This window comes from Tyto alba, unplaced genomic scaffold (genome assembly GCF_018691265.1).
Source record: "Tyto alba isolate M040663 unplaced genomic scaffold, T.alba_DEE_v4.0 Super-Scaffold_3, whole genome shotgun sequence".
In the NCBI taxonomy this organism is placed as follows: Eukaryota; Metazoa; Chordata; class Aves; order Strigiformes; family Tytonidae; genus Tyto; species Tyto alba.
This window is the reverse complement of record NW_024881304.1, coordinates 5270681-5290047: the sequence shown is the minus strand read 5'-3', so window position 1 is coordinate 5290047 and position 19367 is coordinate 5270681. Positions and strand designations below refer to the sequence as shown.

The 19367-nt window shown below is 34.2% G+C and overlaps 1 protein-coding gene across 16 annotated transcripts in view; it reads left to right on the top strand.

Annotated features, from left to right (window-relative positions):
* Positions 1-19367, top strand: part of ERC2 (ELKS/RAB6-interacting/CAST family member 2) — a 559477-nt gene that overhangs the window by 416051 nt on the left and 124059 nt on the right. For all 16 annotated transcript variants that reach the window (XR_004405890.2, XR_004405889.2, XR_004405898.2 and 13 more), the window contains one exon: positions 5696-5830. Coding sequence is in view for 2 of the 16 variants with exons in the window: in XM_032984316.2 (XP_032840207.1) it covers positions 5696-5830 (135 nt within the window). In the remaining 14 variants the exon portion in view is untranslated. The remainder of the gene's footprint in view (positions 1-5695; positions 5831-19367) is intronic.

Below are 19367 nucleotides of genomic sequence, written 5' to 3'. Positions count from 1 at the left end.
GTTCTAGAAAAGCAGGCTTTACACAGCACTTAATTTTAATTTTCATTGTAGCCTGTGATGACTTCTTTGGTCTCAGAAGTCACCATAAGGGTGACTTAGAAACAGAGTGTTCTGTGTTGCCTTCTGAAATGCCTTTTGTAGCTACTTTTCAAAACTCTCTTCCTCTGTTACACAGCGTAACAGTCTACATTGTAGAATATTTTGTATTTTTTAATGAACAAATTATTCTGTTTTTGTAAAATCTTAATTTCATGCAAACTGCTATGGTCCCTTAATAGATTGTGAGTGACTAATGTAATTTGGTGAACTTTAAGGATGCTTGAGGCCAAGTAGAGCATTTGTTGCCCAATATTTAATTAACTCTAACTTATCAAATTATAAATCAGCTATAAATTATTTTAGCAAATTTTGTGTTGTACAGCAGTAGAAATAATAAGAAATACTTCACTTGTCTTCATATGATAAGTTTTCAAAGAAGGTGTAAAAATGTTCCAATATGAAAACGGATTTTATGTGAAGAGAATAAGTACAGAGGTGGCTTAATTAGCAAACATAGTTAACCCTCAGCTAATGGAATTTAGGGCTGAAGCACTGGATTCATACAGGAAAACCAATTGCAGTTGAACATGCTTTCATTAAATCCAGGTTAATTCCACTCAGTTTATGCAACTACTGGATAATCTTGGTAAACTATATAGTCACACAATACTTTAAATTCTTACCTTCTGGATTTCAAAGTTAAAAAAAGATTGTGTTTTCTAAAATTATTGTTTTAGGGAAAAAAAAGCTTAGATTAAATCATTTATTGGTAAAAATCAGGAAGGCTAGAACTAAATGTCTGCCACATGAAGATCTCAAGGTGCCTTGTGGAAATATTAGCATGCTTATTTTCCAATAGTGAGAATTGAAATAAATAGAGGTTCTGTGTCTTTGAAGACAACAAGAGGTCACTGCAGAATCAAAGCTAGAGTGTGATAGATTTTAAATTCCATGCTGTAATAATTGGACCACAGGATATCTCCAGGATAGCCTGTAGGCCTTATATCTGCCTTCCTCCCATGTTATATAGGGAATAATCCTACCCTATTGGAAGTGAATATTCTAGAAATGTTTCAAAATCCATCTAGTGAAGAGAGATTGAGAAGAAAATCCAAAGGAAAGTAATAGCTATTGAATGGTATTACACCTATATCCCAGAGCAACAAATCTTACTATTTTTCCTCATTTGAACCTCATTCATGAGAGTTTTGTTGTTAACTTGATCCAGATGACAGATCAAAGCATAGTTCCCTATTGCCACCTTGCTAAAATATTTTTTAAAAGACAGTTTTAATATTATAGTTTTACAGTTACAGATCGCTGTAAAGCTATTTAGTTACCAGTCAATCAAACTTTCATTTCATTTCAGTAGATCCTTACTTAAACTCAACAGAATTTTAAGAGGACAAGAAATATCTGTCAGTTTTCTTACAGTGCTAGGTCATAAATTCTTTGGTAAGTTGGTTAAAAATTCAGTTACACATACCATTCATGACCTTGAGAGCTTAGCAAATAGAGATATTGAATGATCAAAGACAACTGTTTCAAGCCCTAGGGGTTAATATACCTGTGCACCTAGATTTAAGCTGCTTTTAATTCTTCCATCAGTCCTTTATTTCAAAATGGATGCAGTATTTATTGAATGCAGTCAATAAATGTAAAGCAAAAAAAATCCAAGGAAACTGTTTAGGCTAAAACTAATAAGGGTCTACATGGTTTGTGGGAGATGCAGTTAATTAATTGTTGCATTTTACAAGTTAACATTTTTTTCTTTCCTAGTATAAATCCAAATTAAAACCTGCTCTCTCTCAAGTGTGGGCCTGGTGTTCACCAGGCATTTTAAAAAGAACTGTTGGCACGATAGTTTTGTTGTCAGAGCTGTGGCTATGTAAATTTTGAGAAAACCCATTTTCAGGAAAACTGTATCAATAATAATAGTTTTGAGAGGAAAATGTGAATAAAATTTTGAACTATGTCATATAAGTATTTCAGGTATGGAGTAACTCATGCAGAGTAACATATGCTGCAGATTAGGTATTGCACAGTTTAAATGTGGGTACAATCATCACTCTAATTTTAATGAATTGTACATTCCAAACCTGAGTTTTCTATTCATCCAGAAAAGTCATATTGAATAATCTGTTGTGCTTTCAAAAGTAATATGAGAAAAGGTCTTCCTGAATAGGACATTTTCAAGTGTGCTGAAACTGTTGTAGGAAATGACGGCATTGCCAAGTCAGTAGGTGGTATTTTTCCCTTGCAGTCAGTACTGAAGCAGTGTCCTAATGTGTTGATATGAGACCCAGACCATGAGGATTTACTGTCTGCCTGATAAACTAACATCCTAAAATGTATATATCTTTCTGTGTGTTTGTGTATGTGATTCTATGTAGGTGTAGAGGTGTGAAGCCCTGGGGTCCTGAATGAATTCCAATGTGGTTAATTAATTTCTCATTCAAGCAAAAATATATCTGGCGTTTGAAAGCCTACTAAATATTTTAAAAGTTGGCAAGGGAAGCAAACAGAAGTAATGTTACAGATTTTTGTTTAGAAGGACCTGAAAATGATTGTCTTGTTCCTCTGGATGGCTTTACTTTTGTTCCTCTTCCAGAAATTGTCCTGTTCATCCCCCTCAAAAGTCCTGCTTTTAAACGTTTGAAATCATACCATGTTTTGTACTTCTTAAGTCAAAGCTAAGCATACCTGAAAAAATACAGTTCAGTGTGGAAGTATAACACTCTGACAGTAGCTAAAGCAAAGACAAACAGAATGTCAAAATCGTATTAGTTATTTTTGTGAAGAGATAAATAACAAAAATATTTTTAAAATAATATTTTGCAAAATATATAACATAATTTTAAGAAATTAATGACAATCATGGGTCATGTAAAAGTTTGGGTGGTTTGATGATCACTTGAGTGGGAAATAAATTCTTATTTAACGTTTCTTATATATTCTTTGCTTCCAGAAGAATAGGCACACTAAAGGAAGCCCACTACAGCATTAACATTTCTTTGTGCATGTTTTACTGCAATCTGGTATCCAAAAGGAAGAAACATTAGAAGTGGTTTATTTATATTTCAGCACCAAATTAGAAAGATGACATCATTCATTTACAGTTCTTATCCTATGACATGTCTAATCCCCAACACCTCATTACAGGGGACACTTTTAGGATTGCATACATCATCTTGTTTAACTTTTGCATTCTTTTATGGAATACAGTTGAAAGGTAGGAAATTTAAGGATGTTCACCGATAAGAAAATAAACTAATAAAATGTTAGGAGCTTCCCCAAAGAGGCAGGATATTACAGTGTTTACAGTAAGTGAATTATTATTTGTCTATTAATTCTCCATCTTTTCCACTCTTTTGTTCAAAAGGCCTTCCTCTTTCAATATAAAGACAAACAGACCAACTATGATGATTCAGATTGAGTTGGTCTTTTCTCAAAATCAGCAGAAATTCATAGCTGAATTCCATACAGCAGTATGCCTCCATGTTCTTATCCACAAGGGAGAAAATTAAATGGTTCCAACTGTGCAGAAAATAGTGTTAAAAAATGTGATAGGATACCACATAGTGCCAGTGCACTTCCAGTTCAAAGGAATCCAGCACTTGACCTGTGGACGACTTTTATTCTGTAACACACTGAGAAGATGCTCTTTTAGTACAGCAGAGATGCTCAGAAAGAGTCTGACGGTGGTTCACACATATGCACATCCTATCTGTGGTTGTTGCTCTATCTTGTTATTGTGGATGCCTTAAGGTTGCAGTTTGGTTTGGTTGGTTGGTTGGTTTTACCTGAATTGAGTACAGGTCCTTACCCGTAAAATAGTTTTCTGTGATCCTTCTAATGGACATCATGTGCTTGAGAAGCATGGTGACATTCCAGAAAAAATTAATTGCTAAAAAGACACATCAGGATTTCCAGTGATCCCTGTGGTTCATAGTTTTCCTCACATTAGGTTTTGTTATACTTCAAAAGTTGTGTAATATGAATATTTAGTTTGCTTTTTTCCAAATCTCTTTTCTACTTTAGCAAAAGAACATTAAAATTGTTGAATTCAGTAGAAATCTCTGAGTTTTTAAATTTTCTATTAAAATATACTTACCAATGATATTTTCCTAACAGATATTTTGGTATAGGATTATTCTCATAGGAAAATCAATTTACAGTGGTCCTGGAAGTAAATTTACTATACGCTAGCTATGCAACACTAGCTATCTCATGGACACTACGCATTGGAAGCGAGTTAGACCTGTTAATATAAGGACATACCTGAATAAATGAGTTGTGTTTAAATTCATCTGTTTAAGTTGGTCCTTTAGAACTCATTAGTTTGGGCAAAGTTCAGCGGTAATGTGATTAGCCAGCATCTTCACTGGAGACAGCGTGAATCCTGCTACCTTGGAACATGGGTGCAACTGAACTGTGGCTTTTTGCAATTGATTTCAGTCTCTTGTCTTTACTGATCCCCAAAGTGTCTGTGTGCAAAGTAGACTTGTGTGTGCATGACTGACTCGATGCCCACATAGAGAATTGCCACGAAGTAGATAATGCTCCTTCAAGAACAACCATTCTCCTATATGGTTCAGGTGAGATTTTTGGTGATGACTTAAGTGTGTTAAGACCGCTATCTTTCCTTTAGTCATCTGCACGGTATTAATTGTATATGTCTCTGATTCTTCTAATTTTGGAAGACGTCTTTAAGAGTTGATAGCATTTTCTTCTGGGTTTTGTTAGTGCGAAAATAAGTAAAACTTGATTACATGTTAACAAGTTTGCCTGAGACAGCTTTCTGTCCTACTAACAGAAAAAGTAAGTATTGTATCCACTGGTATTGGGCAATTGGTAGTGAGATATTTTTGATATTATGAGCAAAGTTTGAATTATTCCAGTCTATGTATTTCATGGTATGGAATAATTGTAACAGTAATAAAGAGCAATGATGTATCTTGCTATCTCATGATGACATAGATTTTATTATCTGTACATGGCAGTAACTGAAGTGTTCATCTTTTTTTCAAGGTATGTATCTAAGACTTACTTTCATTCAGCGACACGTGTCAACTTCCAGAATCATTTATTTCTTTAAGTGCCTGTGTCTCTAACAGTTAGTTTTCAGATTCTTTTCACTTTCTGTTTAGCAGGGTAATCCTGGTGTACAGTTAAAATAATTGAGACAAAATAGAGCTTTTAGCATAACTATTCATGATTGCTGTTGACATGCCTCAGTAGCTAACTGTAAATATTTGAAGTACACTTAATATTCCTTTCAGTGAGATTTTACAAGTTAATTGGTAAGACATAATAATAGACTGGAAAAAGATAGGAAATGGTTCTAAATTAGTAAATTTAGAAAAGCTGACACCCTTTAAACACAACATCCTTGATCATATCCTTTTCTGACTTTGTGCAATTCTACTTATGTGAAAACTGAGACAGAAGACGTATTCACATTGTTATCTTCCTCTATTTCTATTTCCTTTTATTTGTGAGCCAGCAGTCCAGACTTCTCTTGTTAGATCCTTACAGCTACAAAAAGAAAAAAATTTTGAAAAGAGCTAAGAAGAAGCTAAGATCTTCCTAAAACACTGCTAGAGTAATATATTCCAGCATGTAATAGATTTGTCTCACTTTACATCTTAAACAGACACAAAACAGAATGAAACTGATGGCAGATAACTACGATGATGACCATCACCACTACCACCACCATCACCACCACCACCATCATCGATCTCCTGGGAGGCCACAACACTCCAACCACAGACCCTCTCCAGATCAGGTTTGTCACCTCTATTTCCACCTTCAATTTTATAATATTACTATATTGTTATTTTAAGATAAAATAAATATTCCAAAGAAATAATAAGCAAGTGATGTGTTCTTTGAACTGAAACTAATAGCTCTGGTATATATTTCCATCCCTGAAACAATTTAAACATTTTGGCTTTTTGCTGTGTGGCTTACATTTTTCTTCCCTATCTTTCTTTAGAAGTTTTGCAGCTGTCTTCAGCATGTCATAACTCAACTTTTTCAGTAGATCAATGAAAAATTTCCTATTTAGTGATTACTAGGGATTTAAGAAGTATAGACTATTTTGAATAATTTTTTGTTTATTTAAAGTAAATGGATTAATCATTAGTATTGAAAAACCATGTGTAGCAGTTCCCTTTGACAACTTCTAAACCAATGGCTCTAAATTGTTTTTAAAAGTGTCTTTCTGTCAAAGCTGTCAAATAACAGTTATAGCTTAAAATCAAGCGATGCATTTTTAGCTAGGCAAGATAAACTAGATCTGAGAGATATTTTAAAAATGCTTAGTAATTCATTCTTCTTCTTCTTAGAATATTATTCTTCTTAGAGTCCCGTGCTTCAGCAGGGGCAAATAACTGTCCTAATAACATGGTCTCCTAAATTATGTTAATTGAGCATGTTAGCTTTGTACCTATTCTCCTCCACCGGGGGCGAAAAAACATCCATAAACCCATCACTGTTTTGATTTTGTTTTGATTTTTTATGTTTATTTACAAATAAATACAATCTTTCAAGAAAAATTATTTTTGTAAAAAAGTAACTAATTTGCTTTTATTAATAATATTGTAGAATATTAATGATATGAAGGTTAAGACAAAATTAAAATACAAACATATTAAAACAAATTTATTGTCACATTGTTTTAAATTAATATTTACACTGTGTATGTTTGGAATCAGGAAGTCATGATGTTCTGTGCTTTATTAGCATTTCAACACTTTGTCTTTTAGTCTACTATAATGTGTTTTTTCAGATAATGTTGCTGTCAATAGGCAGAAATATGCTAAGTGTCCAGTGTACGAGCTCAGTATTTCTGGTTCATAGACAACTGAGTGAAGCAGACGCCTTGACTGAAAAGTTTATTGAAACAGATGTTTCCAAACAGAAAATGCTGTACCTTTTATTTATGGACAGCTTAAAGTCCAGATCCACCATAAGTAAAGTATCTGCTTTAATTTTATAGTTAGAATATTGAGAATAATGCTATAATATGGCTATAGCTATTAGTAATAATGTTACAGTTATTAGTTATGGATTGTTATCATTACGTAGTATTGAAAATAATAAATTCTTTAATTAGTTATGTAATGATACAAAATATACATTATATTTGTACATATACACACCAAAATCGTATTTAAAATTCTAGCAACAACTTTATCTCATCCTAAAAATACCCATATGCCAGCAAACATGTTTTCATAATTGTTTTCTGAGGTGTCTGGGTCTGATACTGTTAAAAATCTGTTATGGTAAGAAACAGTGTGTGTGTGTGCATGCATGCATCTATGTGTATATGCATATGAAATGCTAAACCCAAGAAATACAAATGAAAGAATCTAAGATGTAGTAGATTCAATTTCAAGAAACAAACATCTGTTTTGAAATTAAAACATATATGTAAGCCATGCTGCCAGCATGCCACGTGTTTCCAGCTGTTACTGGGTGCCGCTGTTCCATTTCAAACGAATATGCTTAGTAACTGGAAAGTTTGTCAGTTGTGGATGGAGTCTGGCCTGAAGATGACTCAAATTTTAAGACAGACTTGTTTTCACTATATGATGCTTTAGCCTACTACAGTGAGTGGCAGTTGAAAACTCTAGGAGTTTTAGGAGGAACTCAGTCACAGTAGGACAAGGAGAAAAGTTACCCATATCTGTATTCATCTGGAGTAGGAAAAACAGTCTATAGAGACAAATAACTCTTTTATCAGGTAGAGAAACCTGGAGAAAAATAAAACATTGCTTTTATATGAAGAACCATTGTTTGATACTAAATTATCTTATAAATTCATAATGTCTGGGTAGAAGCAAAAGGGGAAAACATAGATGAAGTTATAATGGGGATGTATGATACAGTACTTAATAGGAAATAGGAGACAAAGAGGCAAATGATGTTTTTTTTACAATGACTAATAGAGTTGTACTAAAGATAGGAACTGGTAAGTATGAGAAAACTCAATTTCTTGGATAGCAAAAAAAAAAAAAAAACAAACCCAGAACAAAAACAAAACAAACCAACCAAAACCTGAACAGAACAACACAACATGGAATCCTTCAAGTTCTTGGAACATGTTAAGAACAACTTTTTCTTTCAGAAAGTGGAGAAGGGTATTAATGACTTGCTGTCTTGGCTTTAGTTCTGTTTCTGATTAAGATAGATAACTTGGCTGAGTTTATAAAAGAAGGCAAAATTGTCTGAGAATGACCATGAAATAAAAAAGGTTTTGGCTTTGTGCAAGGAATAGAATGAGAAAAACAAAATGCAGGGAAGAAATGTGAAAAAACAGGTAACAACCACCTCTGTGTTACTGAAACTTAGACACTGGTTTCAACTAATTCAAGAAACCTGAACCTGTAAAGAAAATTTGAGGGACAAGAAAATGTAAGAGAGGTAATATTTAGTGAAGAAGGTGCTTCTCAATGCACAATAACAGGTTACTCAGGGAAGAGAACAGGTAAGAAGCATAATGAAAGTCTGTACCAAAACCTTCAAGAACTTAAAAAACTTAAGAAATTGTATGAATAAAGCAAACAATTTCATGGTTAAAGATAGAGTGCTTAAAATACTAGCTATTTTACTAGTATTTGCTAGTACCAGTATTCTCAGTTTTACCCTGTACTCTTTATGATTATATTCAACAACTCATGTAGGATATACGAGACCCTTGGAGGCTTGAGGAAGGCAAACACTGTTCTTATCTTTACAAATAAAATATATGGGGATTTATGAATAACTTTAATTTAGACCCTGCAAAGTTATGCAATAAATTATTAATCAATGAATCAATAGAAAGCTAGTAGTCTTTTTACTATTTGTTTTCAGTAACTTGATGTATGTATCAGACTGTATGATGTTACCTGTCTATCCATCTCATTGTATATCAGATCACCTTATACCTGCTTTGCCCTTATCCTCTTTTCCTAACCATCAACTGGTGGTTCCTATCCTAGTCCAGAGAAACTATTTTTATATTACATTCATTAAGATATGAGATTGTTTATTACTATGTACTCACTTTATTCTTGCACTCTTTCCTAGTTGACGGGTTTAGGCCACACTCTAAAACAGAATGCAGGTCTAGATGGCTGTTACATAGAATACCCATCCTATATTTAGTCTGCCTGTGTTTGTCAAGGACGTATTATGTCAAGCAAATCTAATTTCCTTTGATGGGGTAACTGGCTTTGTGGCTAAAGATGAAAATGGTAGCTGTGACATACTTTGAATTCATAAGGCCTTTAACACTGTCACACCATATATTTGTAATATGCAAATAAATAAATTCATTTGTAATGTAATTAACGTGATGTAAAATGCATTACATTAATAAAAGCTGTAACTACAAATACAATTATTTTAATTTAATTAATTATGAAATCACCACGAGATGAGTGTGCAGCTGATACAAATATGCTACAGATAACTTTTCCATTACTCATTGTCAGACAAGGATAGTTACAGCAGGGTTCCAAAGAGGTCTGTCCTTTATCTGCTTCTATGGACTATATTTTTAGAAATAATTTCAGTGATGGAATAGAAAAAAAGATGAATATTGTTGATAATGAACCAAGCTGCAAGAAGCTGCAGGCATAGCAGGAACAGTTAAACTGCTCAATAAGCTGCTTCAGTCTTAATAAACTGGAAAGAAAATCTAGAGTAAATAAAATGAAATTCAGTAAAGACAAGTCTGTTTACAAGGGAGAAGTCACATGTATTGATGAGGCAATAGCAGGGAAAAAAGAATCTGGATTGCACAATGGGATACCATTGCAATGAAATTGGATCTAATTCTGGAATGGTTGTAATACTGAAAAAGAAGCAGGAAGCAATTATTCTGTTCTTTTGAGCGCTGGTGAGACCTCATTTCAAAAGCTGTGTACAGGTTTTTTTTCTTTAAGAGAGATAGACAAATTAGAAAGGGACAAAAGGCGGGCAATAAGAATGATAGGAGTTTTAGACCTGTTAGGAAGGTTTAAAGAACTGGATTTGTTTAGTCTAGAAAGTACTAAAGGGGAGACATAAGTCTTCAAATATATAAAATGTTGTTGTAAAGAAGATGATGATCTATTGTGTTCCAATGCCCACCAGAGAAAGAGTAGGAATGGTAAATTTAATTTTACCAAGAGTAACTAAGTTAGTTATTAAAAAGAGGAAAGTTTTCCCTATGAGTCTAATGAATATGTAAATGGAGAGAAAATGTGGACACTCTGTCATTTAGATGTAATGGAAATTCCTTTCTTGGAGGTTTTGAAGAACAGGTTAGGTGAATATCTGTGGCACATGATGATAGTTTCATTTCACCTTGTGTTGGTGCATTGGACTTGGAGTAGGTGTTCTCCATAAATACTGCTATCCCTAAATTTCCACAGACTCTGTGAACAGTGGATTAGCCCAGCAAATGTTTACTTGTAAAGCAAGCAAATAGGAGATCCATAACAAAATCCTTGCTGAAATAATCTTTGAGAACAGCACTGTCAGTGATAATCATGAGTGAACTCCAGTCATTGCTTTAACTTACAGTTTTCAGTCATGGATTTTATTTTATTTTTTTACTTTCTGTGTTGTTATTTACCATTGCATACAGCATTCTTTTGTACAGCAATTTGACTACCATGTGCCATTCAAACCTGTATTTCCCATTCAATAGTGTGTTACATATAAATTCTAGATATGTGGTTTTTGAAGACCATAATCCAACATACCGCTAGTGGTTTGAGACTACAGAATAAATTGAGAAAATCATCTTCAAAATTGTCATCATCATAAAATGATTTGGGTTGGAAGGGACCTTAAAGATCATCTATCTCCAACCCCCCTGCCACGGGCAGGGCCCCCTTCCCCCAGCCCAGGGTGCTCCCAGCCCCATCCAACCTGGCCTGGAACCTTTCCAGGGAGGGGGCAGCCACAGCTGCTCTGGGCACCCTGGGCCAGTGCTTCACCACCCTCACAAGGAAGAATTTCTTTCTTATATCTAATCAAATCTACCCTCTTTCAGTTTAAAACTGTTACCCATTGTCCTATCACTACACTTGCAAATCATCAGAGAGCATTTTTAATTTCGTAAGGAGACAAGGAAGTGCTGCATATTGTAACATAAATGGTATTTAATTTAGTGAATGCTAGGAAGGATTTTTGAAAGTTTTCTCACGAATTCTGGAGAGATAGTTGAACATATAGTGTTAATCTTGAAACATTTCTCATTTCTATGGATAATACTGCATTTTCTAATTTATATGCTACATTTATATGGAGAAATACATGTATGTTATATATGACCGTAAAACTATATACATGTACATTTGAGTACATATTTGTAACAAAGAATAAGACATTTCCCACTTACTGATGTAAAACACTGTATATATGTTACTGGAAGTCTATACCTCCTTTAAAGAGAATGGTACACTGCCAGTCTCTTGGAAGAAAAATACACACACATCCTGCTTGAAATATGCATACTTTTTACATGGTGCTGTTCAGTTCATGTATTGATGTTTTGTTTTAATAATCATGTTTTTGTTATAACTGTTACTAGTTATCATACCCTGCTATGGGCAGCATGTGGCAGCATGGTTCTAGGCGTAGTAAAGGATAGAATCTCTGACTTCTCTTGAAGGAACTAGTTGGGCACCTTTTTTCAGATGTAATGGATGTGTTCAGGTCTTCTGGCTGCTGCTAGGGAGCAAAGTCAAATTTCCAGCCACTTCTTGCCTTTATTCCTTTTTTTTTTTTTTGCTCTTCTGTTAAGGGAGAGGTATAGGTTGGCAGCCTCTCTTGCTCTTGTATGTCTGGACCTAAACTCTGGGAAGATGTAAGAAAACTTCACAAGCAGTAGGAAGACACTAACTCTTCTCTGCCCATACATGTGTTCATGTTACAGTGAATCATGATGTGTTCCCTAATTTTGTTGGTGCATCTGATTTTTATTTGATATAAATAAATTTCTGGGGATTGAGTGCTGTCTTGTCAATAACATTGCAATACTAACCATTTTTACTAGTCTTTTAAAAACTTGGAAAAAAAAGATAATTTTGCTGCTTTGCACTAAAAACTTAAATATATTTTCTTCAGTTTTGGCTTGATAGTTGGCAATCTTTCTTAAATTCCACCTGGAAACATTTTGGCAGTCAGTGTGTATCCTGGAGTGCGGGTATAATACTCCTAGCATGAAAATGAGCTTAATAAGCATTCTGTACTAGCTTCAGTTTCCAAGGAGTTGTAATATGTAGCCCCTTGTAGAGTACATTACAGTAATCTAATCTGGATCCCTGTATTCAAGATCTTTCTGGAACAAAAAAACCTGATGGCTAAATAAATTTGAACTTCCAGATTTAGAAGCTGTCCTGCCCCATAGTGTAGACTTCATCATAAATCCTACTGTCCAACTCCCTGCCTCTCTTATTTCTCACCTTTACATACTTACAGTTTTTCCTTAAAACCTTTTTCTCTTGGCTTCAGTTGCCTATATCATCTTTGTTTTCTTCCTTGTACTGAAGATGTTTTGAAGGAAGTGCTTTTTTTTTGTGCCATGAAAGTGATTGTGTGCTCTTGAAGCAAATTGCTGTTACTGTTAAAACTTGGTAGGAATCTGCACATTTGTATTCCCTGCAACAGCTGCCTTACTGTACTGCAGTCCTTTTGTAATTTTTTTTCTTGCACTTTTGGTATCATAACAGGCCTGTAAATTACTAATCCACAGGGAATTCTGTCTCGCTAACCATATGTCTGGTCAAACTGAGACATCTCATTCCCTTGGTTTTCTAATCTCAGAAGTCTTCCTGCCCTTATGTATTTGTATCCTGTTCTGAGTTTCAGGCTCCATTCACTCATATTCTCTTACTATTATTTTCTGTGGGCATTTTACATTCCTTGCTGTCTCTGAAACAGTCCTTAATTTATTGGCACATATGACAGATCTCTAACTCTAGGATGGTCTCCACATAACAAATAGCATTCTTTTGATATCACCCATGATTTTCTTGTTCAAGTACATGAGATCCTTGCTATGTGGTTGAAAGTTTCTAAGATCAAGTTGCTGTTTATGGACTACATAATAAAAAACTGCACTTGATTATTTAAATTAAAAGCAGCATCTCTATATAAAAAGGGGACTTAAAAGAAGTTGTGTAGGTAATCTATGACTTCTATGTGTCTAGGATATAAGTTGGTTTGATGGCATTCTTAATAGGAAGTCATGCTATTTGAGAGTGCATGTGGAAGAACTTGATTCTGCATACATGCAGTGGAAGGCTGACGTTATAACATCCAAAGAATTTTCATACCTTAGGACTTAATTCCCAATCCAGATAATTATAAGAAATATCAAATCTTCATACTTCCCATAGTACTGGAGATTTTTAAAGATACAAAATATAAGTTGTTTCTAATGTCATAAGAGTTTCCTGAATTTCAAAGCTGTAGTTGAGTCAAAGTTGAATGCTTTACTCCATGGTCACCAAGGCTACAAATATATTTTAATTATGTTTTATAATGAGACCTGATATTCTCATTAAAAATAATCTGATTTTTAGAAAAATATGAATATCATAAGATGTGCTATACAGCTGTAGGAGCTGGCTGCTTTCCAAGAAGTTGACCCTATTCTTAGAAGCTGCAATTGAGGATGGAATGTCACATGGTGTCATAAGCATGTAGCATGTCCTTTTACATCTTTAATCCAGTCTCACTACATGGAGATTTTTATCCTATTTAAAGCATTTTTGAAGACCCTTCTACTAGGTGGTGGTGTTTAGAAGTAATTTGTGACAAACTCACCATCAAATTTTCCATTAGTCTGAAATCTCAGAAAAGAGGCCTAAAAGTTAGTTCAAGGTTTCTGAACTATCCTTTTATCCAAAGGAAAAGTCCTCCTTATTAGGACAGTGATGGGGCAATGTGTATCTATGAAGCTTCCATTACTGCCACTCTCCAGTCAGGAAGCCAACTTTTAAAGAACTATATGATAGCTGTTATAGTACTAAATACATGCCATTTAAAGAAGATTTTTCTGAAGTATGCTGGTAAACTCATTCATTTGAGACAAGAAATCACATGCAATGATGCACAAAATTTGACAACAATCTGACTGTTGCAAAGTAGGAGTACGCCACTAAAAGCTGACTTTTTGAAGACAACCATGTGCTCTAAAAAAAAACTGATTATTGATTTGTAAAGTGGTGACTGGTTTTGGCAACAGATCTTTGTTCATCAGCTGGAACTGCTAAATATACTTAGAGTTGATGAAAGACGATATGTGAAAAACTGAACAGGTCAGATGGGATTTTGTTTGAGGTGGATGACTTTGAAATCAGAGCCATAGGACAGTCAAACAGCAATTATTATTTTAGTGTCTGGATCCTGATCTGCAAATCACTGTATTGATCCATATGTAATTTTAGGGGAAAGGAGTGCATGCTACTTTGTGTATTTTGGCAGCCCTGACTGTTAGCACAATGCCTTATATTCTCTGGCCATACTGGAAAATTGCCAACCTCAAACTCCTGAATAGGCCTCAGGAATATTGAAATTTGGATTTGCCTTTAAAAAAAAAAAAAAAACAAAACCAAACAACACAACTTAAAAGGAGGATAAACATAAAAGAAACAGATTATTTTAGTTTATTCAAATAAGCATGGTTATTTGAAAAGCGTAAAATTATTCAAATTTCTTTAGACTGTGAGTAGCAAATTCAATCTGAGCAGAAGTTTAGTATCTGGAAAACTGAAATATCATGTTTGGAAGTTTTCTGCAACATTAAAACTTTGTCTTTTTGTTGTTCAGGAAAAAAGAAACAAAAATAAGGGGAAAACTTAAAGCACTGGAATATAAAAGAATTGATATGATATAGCTGTTTAATGCAATCAATTAGAATTATTGGCTCCTTCCCTGACTCAGATTTTTTTAATATTCTCTGTGCTTCTTTATGCTGTATGTTTACACATTGTATTTGGGCAGGTGTGAGCTTGCTCTTATCTGTTCACTAAATGTATGTGAACTTGTTCTGCTGGTGCCTAAAGCTGCAAGGAAGCACGCAATTGCATTAGCACAGTGCTGAGCCTGCACTAAGCTCATTGGAGTCACATGGATTTATTTAATTTAGGAATTTGGGCAGGGCAAGGTTTGCTTGTCGGTACATTCAGTATGAACAATCTCAGTCATATGCACTGCAAATAACTAGTATTGTGCTGAATTAATTAGTGTTTTGATATCTCAGGAGTGCAGTGCAAATTAGTCATATAAATGCTTTCACATTTTTAAGTATTTCCTCTAATTTTTCATCTTTGCTACACATATTCTCCCTCTACAACAAAGAACTTGTGATTCCTATCACATGTTCAGGCTTGCTGAACTGAATGCAATAAAATCCTATTTGTATCATGGTCACCATTAAAAAGTCAATATTCCAATTAAATTGTATGCAGTTATCATAGCTACATTGTTTATTATAAACGTGCTACTGAATGGCAAATACTTCTCTTCTAATGAGGATGTAATTTCTGTCTAAGCATTTCCCAAAATTGTGTGTTATCATGCTTATTTCAGTAGATACAGAGAATTTTTCCTGCCTCTGACAGCTATCTAGTTATTTCTGCCTACTTCACCCTAAAACCAAAACTGAAATAGTCTTCCAGGGGCTTGCCCAGATTTTGAGGATAACATGATTGGTTTCAACCCCAAATTTCATTGCAGATTACATTGTACTTCTGACAGAACAAAAGAAAGAGCCTTGAAATTTGGAAGAGTCTGCTCTGAGTATATGTATTTATCTTTCAGAGATACTCTAGTTCTTGATTTTTGTATGCCACCATTTTAGAGTTATAAACATTGTGCTCTACTCAAGTTTTCTCATTATAAGTAAAAACCAATAGAAATCTGTAATAGTTGTTAATGCTTTTATTATTCCTATCTCTTAATTGTAATTATATTGTAGCCAGATGGTTTTTAATATACCTTTTAAATATAGTGAATTTGTAGTTTAATTAAGAGACCAGATAAACTGGAGCTGTATTAAAAGAAGTAGAAAATAGATTTTGCTGTTCATGATACCTCAAGGAGATGGATTTTGTGTATTGAAAAGTTATACCTCTCCTTTGCTTACAGAAATTAATTTATTTTATGTTTTGAGGTTTAATGAATGTGATATAAATGTATACATACTGCTCAGTGTGTATATTTATATATATCTATATTTATATGCTAGCTTTGCAGTCTTTTCCACATATGGAAGAATTTTTTGAGATCATGTTTAGCTATAGAAACCTCTCCCACTCACTTTCCCTGAATGTGTGTGTTAGAATATACAACACTTATATAGAGGTTTACATTTATCTTCTATTTCTTACTAGAAAAATTAGCTGCCACCATCACAGTCTAAAATAGGTCTTTAGACCAGCTGAAAGAGCCAAAAATGCATTTCTGGGAGACAGTAACTTGATAACAAAAGTTGCATATCTGGTGCTGGTTACTTAAGTGAGATAACACGTCACAGGCTTTCACTACAAAGAGGACCATAAATTTTTGCATTGCAAATCTGATTTCATGGGCCACTTCTTGTAAGAAGCATTGAGTTTCCGCTTCATCTAGTGATAAAGCTTTAGAATGCATGAGTATCTGGTGAAACATCTTATTCATGTTAATGCTAGTCTGGGTGTTGTAAAGTAAGCGTTCAGAAACAACATTTTGCTTACCCCCATCAACAGTATTTATGTTTGATTTTAACTTAACTATATACAAATAGAACAAATGATGAGATGGGTTTCATTGTCACTTTCATAACTGAGTGATGCATGGTTACTTGTGACCCCTTCTGTTATGGATAGGTTTGAAAATAGACCTGTTGCATAAATTTGTATTTCCGAAGCAATTTTTAAGATTTATTCAACTTTTTGAATACACAAATGAAACACAAAGACCTTCTAAAACTCTATGCACCAAAGCCTTGAATGAATCCACTGTTAGTATTTCCATTTCCCGTCACAGGCTCAGTTCTTCAAATCATTCATGCACAAAACTCTTCTGTACTCAGTTTCCATGTGTATGGAGAGTTCATGAGATTAGTCCTCAGCTATGTTTGCTCCTAGAAAGTGAGTAGCCAAAAAAAGTCTCTCTAAGCTCTGAAAGATTCTGATCTTAGATTAAGTTCTTGATTTGAAAGAAACATCACTGCTTAGCGGGTAGATTTCTGTGTCACAAGGGGAAATTAATATTTGTAAATGTAATTGTTTGCTGTAAGTAGGACAGTTTCACAGTCCAGAGCCAGTAGTTACATGTTTAATGACCCATTAGTAGCCATAGATAATAAGGAGAGTAGCATAAATCAGTCATCAGAAAGTTAGTTCAAGAGATGAGCAGGTTATCACTAGATTTATTTAACCCAAGTTAAGACATTAATTCTTAGCATGCCAGCACATGAAAGGGAAATGTGATGAGCCTTGTCAAGAAGGGTCTTCTATTGTGGGAAGAGAGCCAGAAGAGCTTAACTCATCAAGTGTTTAATGTTGCCTGTGTTGCAAAAGCTTTTGTCTAAAAGGAGATTAGGGTTTTTTATTATTATTATTGTTTTATTAAAAGAATGAATTTTATAAAAATACTTCCATGCCACAAACGTGAGGGGATGTGTGCTGTACTTCAGCTTCGTAGAAGTATTTGCTGTCTGTTTTTTCAGTCAGTTTCACTGTGTTCTTCACTTCAGGTAGCCATATTTTATACATCTGTGGGCCTCAGTAATGCAGAATCTTGAAGTCTTTGAATGCACTTACATTAGGGTTTTATTTCTGATCAACAGTGCAAATCCCCTGGTCATTCCCATTTACTGCACTACAGTTCATTTCCAGAAGCAATGTTGGAATGGGCACACTGAATTCCTTTTTGATTAAATTTAACTGAAAGATGCATTCCAGGAGGTCCCCCCAACACAGTGATATTGCTAAAGGGAGTTCAGTATTGGAGCAAAATTAATCCAGAATACCCCACACTCCCCAAGATAGGTGTATTGTACTGATGTAGATTCTCAGCACCAGTTGTCTTGGCTATAGATCTGCTGCTGTTGATACACACTGCTAAATATAACCTCTTGCAACTATTTTGTGTTCACCAGTAATCAAGAGTATGCTCTATGCAGAGCAGTTACAAGTAGGCTTATAATTTCTGCCATCTGACTATTAAAATCTTTTAAATATAATTAATAATGTACAGCATGATTAAAGTTATCCTTTGTTTGTTATTACCCTAACTTGCTGTGTAACGTATCGCCTTTTATCTGAAGGCTACTGTCTCAAATTTACTACTGAATCTGATGAACCTTAAGGAATTGATGGCTGAGAAATGTGCCTGCAAAACTCCTAATGAGATACACTTCAATAATAAAGCAGAAGACATCTTAATACAAGCTTTCTACATCTATGTGTAGGGTTTTCCAGGCACTATTGTTTAAGTTCCTTATTTTGCTACTTTGAAGCCAGTTTTGAGGTTTTAACATTGGGTTTTGTGGCAATTGGATCAGAACAGTAAATCCTATTTAGTAATACCAGATATTTCTTTTTAAGATGTTAAGCAAATATCATGAGTAGCAGCACAGAAAAAAGAAAGGACTAGCAAAGGACGAGATAAAATAAATGAATTAATAATCTATAAATTGCACATGTACAAAGGCTTTCATAGTACCTGAGATTATACAGATGTACTGTACTTAAATATATGTCCAAATCAGAGACTTGAATGTCAGTCCTAAAAACACAAGACATTCAATATCTTAAATATTTTGGTTTTATAATAATTTTATAATAATTAAGTATGTATACTAATTTACCAATTCAATTGGTGTTTCCTTTTCAGTTTTTCCCTTTTTACTTGTCTGTAATTGAGATATTGCTTAGCAGATTTTGTCATTGAATTGCTATTCTTGACCGTATAAACCAATGAAAGATCCAAGTTTAAAAAGCAGTTAATGTACACAAACATTAATCAAAAATTGCTTGATTATAGTTTATTGTTTGAAAGAGCCATAGATTAATGATTCTGGAGGATACACACTGATATGAAAAACTAAGCATACTTCTGGAAGCCTCTGATCCAATATTAATAAATGATAAGGCATAACTGCAGCTTTTATTTTGCCTTACAGTGTGTCAAGAACGCAAAAATAGGTAATGAACTTACTTTTGTCTCAGAACTTCAGGGAAGAATTCTGGATTCTCTTACATTATCTGTTTGCACTGATGTACCAAACCTTAGCTTCTTAATAGAATAGTTTATTCATCAAACCAAATAAAACTGCAATCCTG